The sequence below is a fragment of the Phaethon lepturus genome, unplaced genomic scaffold, assembly GCF_000687285.1.
Source record: "Phaethon lepturus isolate BGI_N335 unplaced genomic scaffold, ASM68728v1 scaffold10250, whole genome shotgun sequence".
Classification (NCBI taxonomy): domain Eukaryota; kingdom Metazoa; phylum Chordata; class Aves; order Phaethontiformes; family Phaethontidae; genus Phaethon; species Phaethon lepturus.
Genome location: NW_010512589.1, coordinates 34,432 through 49,112, shown reverse-complemented (window position 1 = coordinate 49,112; position 14,681 = coordinate 34,432). Strand labels below are relative to the sequence as shown.

The following is a 14,681-nucleotide window of genomic DNA, read 5'->3' as shown; positions in this document are numbered from 1 at the left end:
AAAATGTGTGGGTGGTTTGCCCTTGGTAGAACCTTCTTGGCACCTTTTCTCTGAGGAGCTGTAGCACTTCTGTTTTTAGTGACTCAGAGACTGGCAAGGTTTCCTTCTGGCAGGGATGTGCTTTTTGCCGTCCTCTTGGCAATCCACCCACGTTGGCCAAGCTCTGTGCCTTGCAGACGAGAATGTAGAGATTGAGACCTGGCACAACTGAGTTGCCTTCAACTTCTGACATAGTGCTGATGCTTCATCCCAGGGCTGGGAAGGACTTCTCCATCATCACAGAAATATTGAAACTGAAACTTTTGCAGCCTTCTAAGTTCAAAGTCCTAGGAGAAGACAATACCTTACAAAATCTAATATTGATCAATAATAATAATTAATGTAACCCCTGCGCAATGAGCACATTTGAGCCTGCAGTTGTTGCTTCAGGTGTTTTGCATGGTGGCAGCATGGGATCCAGATTCAAGCTGAAACTGCAGAAGTCACAAAAATTGCCTTTGTTTTTTTAGGGAATTGGTTTTCTTTTTTCAGGTGGGAACAAAGACTGCTGTTCCATTTCATTAATTTGCTACCCTCAGTATGAAGTAGGGCTCCATAGGTTTACATGGCAGTCCCCATTGCAAAAACCACTTCAGTGGCCATTTCCAAGTTCTTTATTTGCCTCAAATTTCCATAATCTCTTGTTACTGTTTATTAGCACTGTTAATGTAATCTTAGACCTTGCTAAGTCTCAGCATTGGGCTTTTGTAGTATTTCTCTTTATGATGAAGTTAAGCAGGCTTATCCAGCTTTCTCTGCCTCTGTGGATGCACACTGGCAGCTGTAGAAAGCTCTTGGAGGATTTATCGCACTATGGTCAAGCGAGCCTGTATTTTTCATTTCAAGCATTTGTGTTACCAGCTGACATGCTGCAGTGTCTTGACCAGTAACCAGTGTTCATTGCCTGGTGAGGCAGCCAGCCTAAGGGAAAAGCACCATCGTGCTTGTGTGTACCGTGGTGTTTGAGGCAGGGGCGATGCTTCAGTCATGGTTCAATTTTAACTGAATCAAGGCAAACCTTTCAGTTCCCTGGACTTGAGTATTTTGGAGGTATGACCCAAGACCTTGTATGTGATTCAGTGTTCTCTGAAAAGAGCATGAAGAGTGGGGAGAGCGTGGTGGCTCAGAAGATATTTGCAATATTCACTGAAAGTTGGTATGTACCTACATATATCGCCTGTCAGTAATACAGATAACAACCAAAGCCACATCATCATCCACCGGCAGAGAACAGCTTCCAAGCTAACCAGGAGCAGGAGATACTGTTGCTTCAGGTTGCTGTTTTGTGAGACCTTGCTGTGAATTATTCAGGAGTTGACTGAACTTCTGTGCCTTTAGCCACAGGATGCTGGCAAGAGCCCTCATGCACCTCAAAGTACTTTTGTCTGTCCATCAGCATCTCAGTTCTTCTCTGAGTCAGCTTCAGTCAGCTGTTCTTCATCTCCACCTGGTATCATTCAGTCGTACTGCTGCCTCTCCAGTGGTGGTGTGATCACATGTAATAAAAATGGGTAAGAATAAAGCTCTCGAGCCACTTTCTGAACGAAAATTAGACATTTTCCTGCTCCATCTTTCAGCTCTGCACAGTCCGTTGGAAAAATGAACTTTGTGAATCTTGTAACTCAAAAGAGCTGCAAAAGGAGCAGAACTGTTTCAGTTGCAAAGCAGCTAACGTACGCAAAGAAGCCTGAAAACAAAATAATCTACTAAGAAATGTTTGCAGGCCATCTGAACAACCTAGGAAAGGCTTCCTTTGCATTTTCTTGAAAGCAGCAAGTGATACAACTAGAACACTTGACGAAACACTGTACAGTTCTTCACAGGGTCTAGCATTATCAAAGGAAAGCGATTCATTTTCGGCGGTTCCTTGAGCGTGATGCAACTAGCAATGCCTCTTTCCTGTCTGAGAGGAGAATGTTACATGCCTGGGGAGAAGGTATCTGGGGCACATGTGGGGTTCTGGCTGTTCTTGAGCTGAAGCAGCAATTAATGCCTCTGCATTGCTGGACTGTGCAAAGGCAGTAATCATAGCAAAAGATGGCTTTGTAAGTCCTTTCACTATCCTATTAAAGCACAGAGAACATGAGCAGCATTTTCTCTAGAAAAGATGCCTGCTGTGATCACCCACTGCTGCAGGGCTTTGGTTTTAATGCACTTACAGCTAAACAGACAAGTAAAAAAATCCCCCCAAAAAATGCCAACAAAAAAACCCCTGGCACTGAAACCCAAACCCAATCTTTTTTGTAACAAACAGCTAAATATATAAATGTTTTCTTCAAATAAATGTTAATATCTGATATGCAGGAAGCCTGGGCCATGGGCTTCTGATATCAGGCTGCCCATCTTCCCACCCAGCAAACCCAAAGGAATCAAGGTGTGCCGGCAGTCACCGGCTGTGCTCGCAGCTCTGTCATGCGTGCGCCGTGCTACGCCACGCGAGCCGGGTCACCCTGCCCTGCACTGGGGTGCTCTGCTTCTGTTTGGGAAGGCATTTGTTATAACTGGATTGAATCTGTGGAGTGCCGAGCATCTGCTGCTCCCGCTTTGAAGGTTGCGATTGTCTTCACTGCACCGTAATTTTGTTTAATTTTGTTCCCTGCTGCTCTGGTATGTGTTGCACGGCCCAAGGCATGTGTCCAGTTACGGGATCAGGCCAGCAGAATTCTCCAGTTCGCTGCTTAATCTGACCAACTATCCCCAAGAGCCACACAATTATCCCACAAATTGGAGACAGCAGGAGTCTCGGACTTTTTCTACGGTATGTTTATTAACTGATGCATGAGTAACAGCAACGTACAGCCCTTGCGAAACGCAGCGCTCAAAATCTGCATTTGAACTGCTGGCTGAATCAGCACTACCGCGGGACAGACTGCCTGGGCTTCTCTCCTGGCATTTCAGCAGTTAATCATTATCGTAGGATAGCCCAGCAAGATTTCTGTTTTAATAAGATATAAGGGGAAAATAAATACTGTGCATGTCTAGGAATAGCTGACAATGCTGTGTAGTCCCTGTATTAAACAAAGAAAAACTTTGTCAGCCTTTGAAGTCACCTAGGGTTAGGTAGGACAAGTCCTTTCTTGTATGCTGTGCCATAGACGCTACTGAAGCATAATAAATGAGGACGTGGAAGTTGAAGCCACATGCTGATGTCTCTTCCTTACAACTTGGTAACTGCTCTCTCCCCAGCACAAACTGAGCGGAGGCTGAGGAATGTGTTACAGTTTTATGCCACTTTTCTGTTTTTCTGAGACAGCACATACTTGGAAAGTGGTGTAAGCCTGAAATCTTTCTTACGCCAAAGAAGGAGCTGCAGTCTGGACAGGATGAAGGGAAGAGCACCCTTTTGATTTTGAGTAGATGAAACAATCATATGTAGGCACAAGCTGAGCAAGAGCTCTGGGAGTAGAGAAGCCAAAGCACGTGTGGCAGCGTGTTACACTATCGCCTTCGCTGTCCCGAGGTCCAGGTTTGCCTGAATCTACGGATACTGAATTTCCCCCTGCCTCGTGGCCAAAGCAGACAGCAGTGCTTTCTGCTAGAGGACTGAATTTACGTTTGTGGAAGAGGCAGTACGATAGACTGGGACAAAGAGCCCGGGTGTGAAGAAGACACAGGGCGAGAACAGGGACAGAAGAGTCCAACAGTGGAAGATGCATATGGATGACAGTGTTATTCTGACCTGGTTGAGAGCTGTGAAATCAGTGTGGAGCATCGTTGGGTCGTGTCCTGGCAGTAGTTGGGATGATAAGCATCGTAAGACTCTATTGGGAAGCCAGTTGTTCTGGTTTCGTGGTAGAAGTGTGAGAATCGGGTTTTAAATAGAAGTTTGTATTGAACAAGGAGGACAAAGAGCTAAGCTTTATTGAATAACTGCTTATTTAATGAGCACCGTCACTCCTGAGACTGAGTGATTCGGGGGTTCTGTGGAAAGAATGACACACAATTGTGTATCTACAGATTTATTATCACTTAGTATAACACAATTATACATGTACTTATGTAATCTAAATATACATACATGTGCAGGCAGAGGGGTTAAATTAAGGCTACATAGACAACATAATTGCTAATTATTTTCCTTTAACTCTGCATAGCAGCCTTAATGCAGCAGTTTGGGTATGATGTGGCCCACTGACAAGCACCGATGGCTTATTTTCACTGCTGTCAACGCTGGTACAGATGTAAATTGAATCCATGGGGCTGCTCTTCCCTACGTGTCCTAGATGTAGCTCCCGAGCTTATTAAGCTCCCTGGAGTTGTTTTGCTACATTTAATTTGTCTTGGTTTTCTCTGCTCATTCTCTTTGCCAGGTTTTCATTCCAGCGCTGAACTACAACACTACAGCTTATGTTCACTGTTAAAAAAATCTGTAGAAAAGTATCAGGAGAATAAATGGGAGCATAAGTTTTGCATTTCAAAAGGCAGGGAGATCATCAGGGATGGCCCCATAGTCTTACATTATGTTGGGTTATTTCCTTTTTCCTCTGTCCATTACAGAAGCATAAGTACCAGCTTGTGTGAATCCAGCTCCATTCTCTCTCCTGTTTTATGGCTTTTCAGTGTTCTCAGCCGTGTTTTTCTCTGCAGAAGTCTGTGGCTTGTGTAAAAAGGGTCACGTTCTTCTGAGATGCACGTAGCAGAATTGTGCAGGCTTAACCCTTGAAGGAACTTTGGCTCTTAAGCATAGTCACAGAGTGACGTGTGACAAATCATCCGTGAGAAGATGAGCAGCGCCCCGTGTTTTCAGATCTCTGAGATAGAGTTTATATAAAAAAGAAACACAACTTGGCTAAAAACAAGTCCCTTTTGCATTTTCAGCTTGTCCAGATGGATTCTTTGGGCTTGACTGCCACCAGGTGTGCAAGTGCAAGAATGCTGCCAGCTGCGACCACGTCCTGGGAACGTGCCGCTGCCTCCCGGGCTGGCAGGGAGAGACCTGCGAGCAGCGTACGTACAGCCTACCCTCGCGTCCCTCTTCCCAAGCCCTGTCAGCACCAACACGGGTTTCTTCTGGGAATGCAGGATGACCCACCAGGGTACAATTTTAGCTAGGGCACGTTCCTTTCCAAAGATGCCAAAAAAGGGAACGATTTTTGGTAGCTGTGTAAATAATCAACTTTTTTTTTTTTTTAACTGCTGCTGGCACTTGTCAAACATTATAAGCATCAGTTTTTAAATAGCAGAGCTGTCTCCTGCCATATGACGAATCTCTGCTTTTTATTTTTGTGCAACATTAAGAGGTGAAATGTTGTATCTCTGTTTCTGGTGTATCTCATCTAATTAGCAATTATGAAGTGACAGATTACAAATGTGCAAAGTGGAAAAATCAGAGCTGGGACTGTTCTATTATTTGAGCATGACAAAACAGTTTTTTAACTAATTCTTAAAGTTATTTGTTCTAAAAAAAATAGCCTTCCTAGATTTTCACAAGCATGGATTATCCCACAACCTTTAAGCTAATAAGGTTTTTTTGTATGTTTGTGTGTATGCATATATAAAATCGGCTCTTCTGAGAAATTGTTCACTGAATTTCATGGGAAATTAAATTATTTTCTTTAGCTACATGGTATTACATATGGAGATAGCTGAGCCTATTTGCAAAATTTAGCAAATATGTGGGGGTTTTTTAAGATTTGCAGGTTTTTGCCTCTCAGCTGCCTAGTTGCACTTTAGGATGATGTCATGGTCTATACTTCCTTTTGAAAATATGACTGCTGTCTGCAAGACTGCCTTGTAGAGCTGGGGTCCAAAGCAGCTCCACAAGGAGCCAACTTTCATTGTTAGTGAACTCATTCGTAAAACTTCTTTAATCCATAGGTTGCGGATTTCTGCAACAGAAAATTGGTTTAATTTAGAAAATAGAGAGAAATTATACTTGTATTGAAACAATTCTATTCTCCAGCTATACACCATGTTACAGTCAGCCCTGTTTGAGGGCTGTGCTTGCTCTTCATAATTTTTTTCCCTCATTTGCCCCCACCGTGCAAGACAGCCTGTCTTCTGAAAGGACTTCCCCTGCTCTTTTGAGGAGAGGTCAGTGCTGGTGAATCTTTCCCCTTTTTAGATATTTCTGCACACATCCCACCATCACAGTCCTTTTTGCATCCTCGTGGCCCCCCATAGGAACGCTTGGATCCCCATCTCCCACTGCCTGAAGGTGGTGGTAATACTCCCCTGTGGGTGTAAGTTAATGAGCTGATCATGAATAAATGCAGAGCCAGAGCCATATAGCTATACCACAGAGCAGAAGAGGTGCTGCTGACCAGGTATGATGTTTGCTTCATGGTCACAGCCCACTTTTGCTGCCCTTCAGCTGAGCCATGGCGTTAGCAATGTGTCACCTTGGCCCTTCCCCGCTCCTTGGACTGCATTAGGGATGGGAAGCTTTGTTCCTACATATTTCATTAAATTCAATTAAGAAATGCAGCGCTTTGTCAATGGCCTTCTGTGCCCCCCTCTACTCGCATGAGAAAAAAACTTATTGATTCACTTGCACCAGAGCCATTAGAGCTTTATGCCGGGTTGATTTATTCCTCAAGCTGGTGAAGATGCCAAAGCCTCCGAGCTCTCCTTTGCCTTGTAAGTAAAAGAGCAAGCTCAGTTAACGGTGCAAAGGGTAACCTCCTTTGCTCTTGGCTAAACGGTGAATCTTCATTTTGACTTTAAGACTGAACCTCGGCCGTGCTGCTCTAAAGCTGCTCGGAGTAAGGCAGCCATGGGTCGGGGGTGCCAGCCCACCGCTTCCCATCCTTGGGTTGGGTGTTTAATATTCACCTTGCTGGTTCCTGGGACTTGCCACCTCTAGCAGCTGGAAGGACAGAACTCGTGTTCAAGTAATCAGATTGCAGGCAATGTGCTGGAGGATATTGAGGAATAATTTTGACATCATGGGATTTGAATTGATCTTAAGCCGGCCATGCAGTGCATTTTATACACTGCTATCTAATTATGGGCAACATGGACAGTAATGCCTTTTGTTGAAGCTGCCTAACACTTTCCATTACAAGACCATGTTTTTCAATTGCTTGTAAATTAATTATATTAATCTGGGATCAAATCTGCCAAGCAAGCTCTGCCCCAGCTTCAGTTTGTATTCAGTCATTTTTTTATTTTTGGAGTTTTTTGAGTGTCTGCCTAAGATACTTTAGCTTTCCAAGAAAGAGGTTTAGGAAAAGTATGCTACCTTTTTTTTTTTTTTTAAATAAACTGTTTCATTGAGTGTTGTGATGCCTCAGTGATGCAGAAGTGAGGACTTGACATTCAGCACCTCTTTGTGCCAGAGATGTAACCTTCCTTTCTGTATGCAAACTTGCCTACATTTTGCTACCTCAAAAAAAAAAAAAAAAAAAATCAAAAAATAAAACCCCCCACAAAAACCCCCAAAATCTCATGTTGCATATGGTCTGCAGAAGCTGAACACAAACCAGCATCTGCATTTTGTCCTGATCCTATACTAAAAACGAGTACTAAAAATGCCTCTTTCTGGAGCTGTTGGGGCTCAGCAGCATCTTCACAGAAGCAGTTCCTTGTGGTAAAAAAGAGACCACGCTGGTTTGCAAAATAAATGAGTATGGAAAAATCGGTTCTGCCAGAGTCTCTGCTCAGGGACGTTGATAACCAGGCGTTTGACATTTTGTGGTGTGTGAGCACTTGACTTTGCAAATTCCCTGTTCTTTTCAAGCTGAAGCTTCATTTTGGGGAGAATAATCCACAGGAGCTGCATGAAATCAAAGCTTCTGGGCACCCTATGGAGTCTTGGTGCCCATCATTTACCTGTGCTCCCTGACAATTTTGATGGCTGTTGACTTCCAGTCTGGAAGAAAATCTCCAGTTTCATGTGTTCCTTACTCTGCGTGCAAAAAGGGGTTTTAAAGACTGCAAATGAATAAATCCTCCTTTTATAGAGGAAAGGCACAGAGTGGAAAATTTTGAAGCAGGAAGAAGTCTAATAATTTAAACCTTTCTGTTGCTTCTCCCCTTTGCACTCATCATGAAGAAAGGAGAAAAGGCCCAGGGATATTTGTATCATCTGATATCACTTGTTATCTTAATCTTCAGAAAAGTACTTTGATAATCAGGATTGTCCTACCAAGAAGCTGAAAAATGTTTGTATCCACCCAACAGAATAATTGACATTTTATTCTCCAGAAATTTCTGCTTTCTTACCAGAATTTTCACTGGCAAACTCTTTTGTCTTCTCGGTAAGCATAACAAGAGCTTTGTACGCATACTCCAAAAACCTCACACAAACCACTAGTAACCAGTCAGGGGACCTGGTTATGAGCTGGTTTTTCCTTTGGCTTTGTTATGATATAGTTCTGGTCTGTATTGTGGAAATACTTAGTTCTGCTCCCAAAACTGAGCCAGAGCTCTGTAGGATGGGATGAACTTTTAGCTTGGCAACCAAGCCTCATTTACAGAACAAACTTTTAACTGTGATGGGACTGGGCTCCTGCACTGTCTTGTGGTTTCAGTGTGGATGGGGTCCAAGCGATGACAAAAATGAACGCTGTTGAAAAGAAGTCCTGAGAGAAACGGTGTCTGTGAGAACCACATCGGGAAGCTGGAAGCCCTCAGATGGGAAGAAAAGGCCTGAGGATGGGTCAGATACTGTCAAACAAGTTCACCTCTGAGGTCAAGATGGTTTCACACCTCCCTTTGGTCCCCAGGGAGGTGTCCTCCCACAGCACTGCATCTTGTTCTGCACACTGACACCCTCAAAGGCATGGAGGCTTTGGTGAAAAGTCATCATTTGGGCCTGATCCTGGGAGGTGTCACATTCAGTGAGTGCAGGACACTTTTCTGGATCAGGTATCAGGGCTTTTCTCACCTCTCCAATACATGCCAGCAGTGCTGCAGGGCTGAGAGGCTCCGACAGCTTTGTACAGTGAAGGAGAGCCTCTGCAAGGCAGGCACGAAAACCATGCAAGGAGGCTATCCAACTTCATCAATTTGTTTTGTATTTTTTGGGTGATAATCTGAAGAAAACAGGGTAGCAGTACTGTCTGTATTCCACCGTTTAAAGCTATCCAAATCTCCAGTGCAATGGAGACTACAGGAATTTTATCGCTGCCATTTTTCATAGGCAGCAGCGCTGGAGACGGAGCTGCAGCGAGTGTACGTTGGCGAGATGGCTGCGTTAAGTTTCCACCTGGGAGCCAGCTGCTCAACCGAATGCGTTGAAAATATCACCCCTCTCTGACCAAAGAATGAGACTCTGGGTGAGCGAAGGCATCCAGCTGTGAAAAATGAACACTGAAAACAATGAAGTTGTCAGTTCTCTTACCAGGATGCAAATAAATACCCGGGCTGTCAAGCTGGCGGTTCTGCTGGACCATTAGTTTAGCACAAAGACATTCCGCAGGGCAGGGGATGACAGCTGATCCATCACCCGAGCGATCCTGCCCTTCGATAAAGACCCCTTCAGAATGTGCTACGATACATATTTTTAAGCCACGTTATGTAGTGTCAGGCATGGCTAATATATGGACTTAGGTGCCCTTATGATGTCGTTGGAAGCCAGTTTCAAAGCGATTTTTCCGGCGTTGGGTTGTGTCTCAGGGTTGCTCCGTCCCATGCCTCCTCTGATGCTTCCTGATGGGGTTTTGTGGGCTTCTGTCATTGCAGCCTGCCAGGGAGACAGCTACGGGCCCGGCTGCAGCCACGCTTGTCACTGTCGCAACGGAGCGCTCTGTCATCACGTAACCGGGACGTGCCTTTGTAACCCGGGGTGGAAAGGAGCCGCCTGCCAAGAAGGTACAGTCGGAAATTCACTCTCCTGGCAGAGCACTGTAGGAGGGAGAAGATCAAACTTCCACGCAGGGGGCTTTGTTGGTGTGTTAATTAGCAGCTCATTGCCCTGTGTTGTCACTGGGTTTGTATCCCCTGCTCAGTCCGTTAAACAAATCTGTAGTGCCGTGTTGCAGGGGCCGGGTGTTGGAGCTCAATGTACATGGGGCAGAGGGGGCTGAAACAGCGTCATAGACTGGAAAGAGAGCTGATTAAGGGGGAAAAGGTCCATAAAAGTCCTATTTATGACACTGAAATGAAACTCTCTTTCTTTTCTACGGCCTGCTTTACCATCCCGTGCACCCAACTGATCCACATCATTATGTACGCCATTCCAGACATAGTCTAAATCCAGAACATGTGAAAGGCATTGGGACTTCCAGCCTTGGCAAACAGACCAATACACGTGACTCAAACACAAGCCCATCTCCAAGGAGTCTTAAGAAAGGAGGTTGGCAAAGAAAGGCTGCTTACATTTCACCTCCTAATCCCCTGCATCCAAGCCGCTAGAAGTCTGTCCATCCCCGTTGCAGTAGGCTTCTTTTTCTGTGCTTCCCCCACGAAGCACCTGGCTCTGTAAGCAGTGCCACGGAGCTGGGGATGCTGCTGCGGATGCCCCCAGGTGAGCTGGGGTTTGGAGGCAGCACCTCCACGCAAGCAGCAGCTGTCCTTCGGCGTACCGAGGGGATGGTTAGGGAAAGGGAGTGAAAGCTGGTGGGGTAGAGGAATATATAAATTAAGTGGGTCCCCCTTTAAAACCTAATATAAAGAGCTTTTTCCATGAACAAATAAAATTTGGGAAGGCACAAAACTGTGCCTTGATGACATGTATGACACAACCTAAAATTTTCTGTTCTGCCTGAAGGCCTCAAATACAAAACCAAAGCCAAAGTTAAAAAAGCTGTTGGCAAATATGAAGACATTGTCAAACATACCCTTTTTCTTTAATGATACGTTTGGGGGGTTCTCTTCTCTTCTCTGGAAGTACGTGAAGAGTAAGTATGTGAAGATGGGTGAGCCGTCCGCTGGTGACTTGCTCCTGATAGCATCTTAAAAAGGTGGCCCTCTGGCACGTGACAGAGGTGGTATTTTTTGTGCCAAAAAAATCAGGTTCCATCCATAGGATCTGGTTGTGGTGGGAATTAATAAACTTGCTTACCTAAAATTAGATAAACTGTGAGGTGTCATCGGCCAGTGGTGGGTAGCAGGATCAATTAGGAAAGGAGTTGTGATTTTAAGGGGACTGTACAAAGAAATTCTGAAAACAGGGAAATCAATAACTCCCTGCCTTGGTGTTGAGAAAGCTGGTAGGAACCAAGAAATGTTTTTTGTAGATGCGAACAGAAAATCTCAAGGCCATTTGGTGGGTCAAAGCTAATTCACTTCATCACCTATTTTGTTCCCAGGTGAGTTTTACGCTGGCCTGTGTAATTCCTTATCAGCCATGGCCCCATTTTTACTCAGCTGTACCTCCCACAGCATCCCCACGATCACCAGGGCAAGGAGGGGTGTAAGCTGGGAAAGGTTGTCTTTAACCTTCTGCACTTCTGCCTCCTCTTCACAGCCTGTCCTCCTGGATGGTACGGTGCAAACTGTCTGCAGCGCTGCGTCTGCCATGGCCAGGCCACCTGTGACCGGGTGACAGGCGAGTGCCGGTGTCCCCAGGGTTGGACAGGGATAGCGTGTGAGCTGGGTGAGTCTCATCGCGTCGTCCATCCCTCCAGCACCTTGTTTCAGTCGTTCTGCAAGGAAATTCTGTTCTGGTGAGGTCTGGTTTGAGACAGCCTGGAAAAAAAGAGAGAGAAGAGAGGCAGAAGGCTGGAGAGCGCTGGGTGTGGAGAGGTTGAAAAAGTTGGGGGTGTTTAGTCAGAAACAAGAAGACTGAGGGGAGATATGGTATTGGCACTTGAATGTGCCGTGGTGCTAGAAACCTGCTGGACAAAGGAGAGGAGTAAGCTATTCTCTGTCTCCTGGGGACAGGGAAGATAGGTAATGAACTCAACTTGAGGAGAAAAAAATAATAAAAGAAATCCTCCAAGAGGAAAATTATGTATTTCTAGCAAATTTTGTCAAGGGAGGCTTCCAAATCTCCCTCACTGAAGTTTTTTAGGACCAGCTTAGGGTGCTTACTGTATTTCAGAGGCATAAGCGTGTTCTTCCTGGAGCCCCTCCAGCCTAGCCCCCCGTCAGTCTCCCCCATCTCGTTTCAGAATGTGGGGTCGGGAGGCACGGAGAGGGCTGCGAGCAGAACTGTAGCTGCCACCATGGGGTGTGCGACCAGCGCTCGGGGAAATGCGTCTGCCACGCCGGCTGGACTGGGGACCGCTGTGATGTTGGTAAGGGCGGTTCCTTCTGCAGATGCTCTATTTTAACACTCCAATCTGCAATCAGCCATTTCTGCCTCTGCAATATGAAGTCCATTTCTGGTTTGTATCTTAATTTTCCAGTATTCTGTATTCCAGTAAGAAATAATGCCAGTGTGAGCGCTCACCATGTGTCTCAGGAGGCCTGCAGGCAGGTTTCTGCCCAACCGCAAATACATGCCCTTGTCCAAATCATTTTATCTGCTCCTACTTCTGTTCCCTGCCTGCTAAGAAAATGAAGGTATTTCTCTACCTTGGCTACAAGGAAGAACGTAACGAAAGGGGACGAGATGTAAGGAGACTTTCCCAGATCAGCCACGTGCTGTCGCATCTCTAAGTCGTCAAGGGGAGCTCAGCAAAGTGGCCTGTAACGGTTCAAATTTCACATCGTCCAGATTGCTCAGATTTGACATAGCTGTCTGGCACGTTTAGATCCATGTAAATCCCTGAAACAGAAATCTCAGAAGCAGTAGGCGTCAGATAACTTGAAATGTGCCTTCAGCTCAGCCACTGACATGCTGTGACTTGCAAGCCACAAGCAATTTTCTGATGCCTCCTGAGGTGCTGAGGACTCACAAAGCCCCAGCCACCAGTGTCACCTGTAAAGCCTTCGCGGTGCCCACCTTCCTTTTCTTCAGGCCTCGTTTTCTCTTTGATCACTTTGCAGAGGCCTGTGGGGTGGAAAGCAGTACGTGGGCACAGTGTATTTTCTCTGTTCAAAGAGCCATCCCTCTGTCCACGCATACTTGTGTACACGTGAACGGCATTGCCATCTCTATAGACACCACCTGGATTTGTACTCTAGACCATGACAAAGTCTTTGCAAACTTTCATGTGCAGATTCATTAACAGCTAACACTAAAAGCTTTTGATATTTTTAATATATTCTCTTTCAATGCTATTTTCTGGGCGTGCGGTCTTCTAAATATACATCGCCACGTGCAAGGAGAACAATATTGGCTCATTCGCCAGTGTCGGGTGCTTTCTGTGCAGCAGGAAGAACTGTTGCTCCCTCTGCTTCTCCTCGCAGTGTGCCCCGCAGGGCTTTTCGGCAAGCGGTGTGAGGAGCGATGTGACTGCGTACACAGCTCGTCCTGCCACCATCAAACTGGAGCGTGTCACTGTGAAAAGGGATGGCGAGGGAGGCACTGTGACAAACGTGAGTGGCTGCTAGGCGTTTAAGGGGGAAAGCTCAGCTCGGTGCATACGTTGCTCCCAGATCTAGAGCCGGTGACGGGAACCTTTTACTCCTGTGTTGCTTCACGCAGTCGGTCTGGGAGCGCTGGCGGGGATGGCTGCAGCAGACCTGTCGGAGGCAGGTAGCTTTGCACCATCCTGCCCCATGCCCTAACGAGGATCGCTTGCACCGTTGCAGCGTGCTTGCCCGGCCGCTACGGCACGGGCTGCGCCCAGCGGTGCCGGTGTCCCGTGGGTACCCCCTGCCATCACCTGACGGGCGAGTGCGGCTGTCCTCCGGGATTCACCGGCCACGGCTGTGAGAAAAGTAAGTTTGTTGTAAGAATGTCAATACTTTCCTGGTACATTAATTAAGAAATACATTTCTTAAATAAAAATCTGATAATCTAATTAATGCCTGAAGAAGGAGGAGGTAACAACCTCATGGCAGTGAAGATGGATGAGGGCTGCGAGTTAATCACCCAAACGGTTTGGCCGGTTCCGACCTCTGTGCCTGGCGCGGTTTGGGCTGGCGAGGTTTGCCCTCTCCAGGGTCGCAGCCCAGGCTGCAGGGACCAGCCGGGGGCGAAACTGGATAAAAACAGACTGAGGAGATGCCCGGTGAGCCCGGCGCCTGCCCGCGGCCGTCGCTGTGCCGCGGGTAAAGCAGCAGCTCTGCTTTCTGTTGGCCTTGTCCCCGTGAGAGACCGTGCGTTCCTGCTGTCAGAGCTCACGGAAGTGTCACTATCTGGTTTGCCTTCAGCGCTGAATTTGGCCGCCTGGAGCTGTCTTTGAAAGCAGGCTCATCCGGTGACCCCGGCTGCGTGGTTTTGACTTTGTTTTTCCTTACAACGTTTTGCCTGAGCACTGCTTTAGCAAAAAGAAAAATGATGAAAAGAATTTAAAAAATTGACATTGGTGTCTCATATCCTCCACTAAAGGACTCCAAATCCTGACCCACAGCCAGGTCAACTTAATGGAAGTGAGATGTAAGAATTAGGCATGGGAAGCCCAAAACCTGTAGGCATTGTGGCCGTCAGCGGGCGAAATGAAACCTGTAAAAGTGTTTGTGCTACAGCAGCTTTGCAAGTTTAAACTCCCTGCAAAAGGTAGAATGTCTTTATCCACCCACCTGGTCCCCTGTGAATTATACTGTTATTTTAGTCAATTTTACCTGACATTTCCCTATGATTTTCTCTAGTGACAAGAAAATTGTATCTGGCCCTTGACAGTTGGGCACAAATTGACTGAACGAAACAAAATCAAGCAGTGAAGTAACCCCCAAGTAAATGTAATAAATCCAAAGTCCCGGAG

General features: G+C 46.1%; 1 protein-coding gene across 1 annotated transcript in view; it reads left to right on the top strand.

Moving 5' to 3' along the window:
- LOC104621102 (multiple epidermal growth factor-like domains protein 6) overlaps positions 1 to 14,681 on the top strand; it is a gene marked incomplete at its 5' end in the record, with an annotated part of 62,090 nt that overhangs the window by 32,377 nt on the left and 15,032 nt on the right. Inside the window, 6 exon segments of the mRNA XM_010287503.1 lie at positions 4,858 to 4,986; positions 9,667 to 9,795; positions 11,393 to 11,521; positions 12,039 to 12,164; positions 13,222 to 13,350; positions 13,567 to 13,695. Of these exon segments, the coding sequence (XP_010285805.1) occupies positions 4,858 to 4,986; positions 9,667 to 9,795; positions 11,393 to 11,521; positions 12,039 to 12,164; positions 13,222 to 13,350; positions 13,567 to 13,695 (771 nt within the window).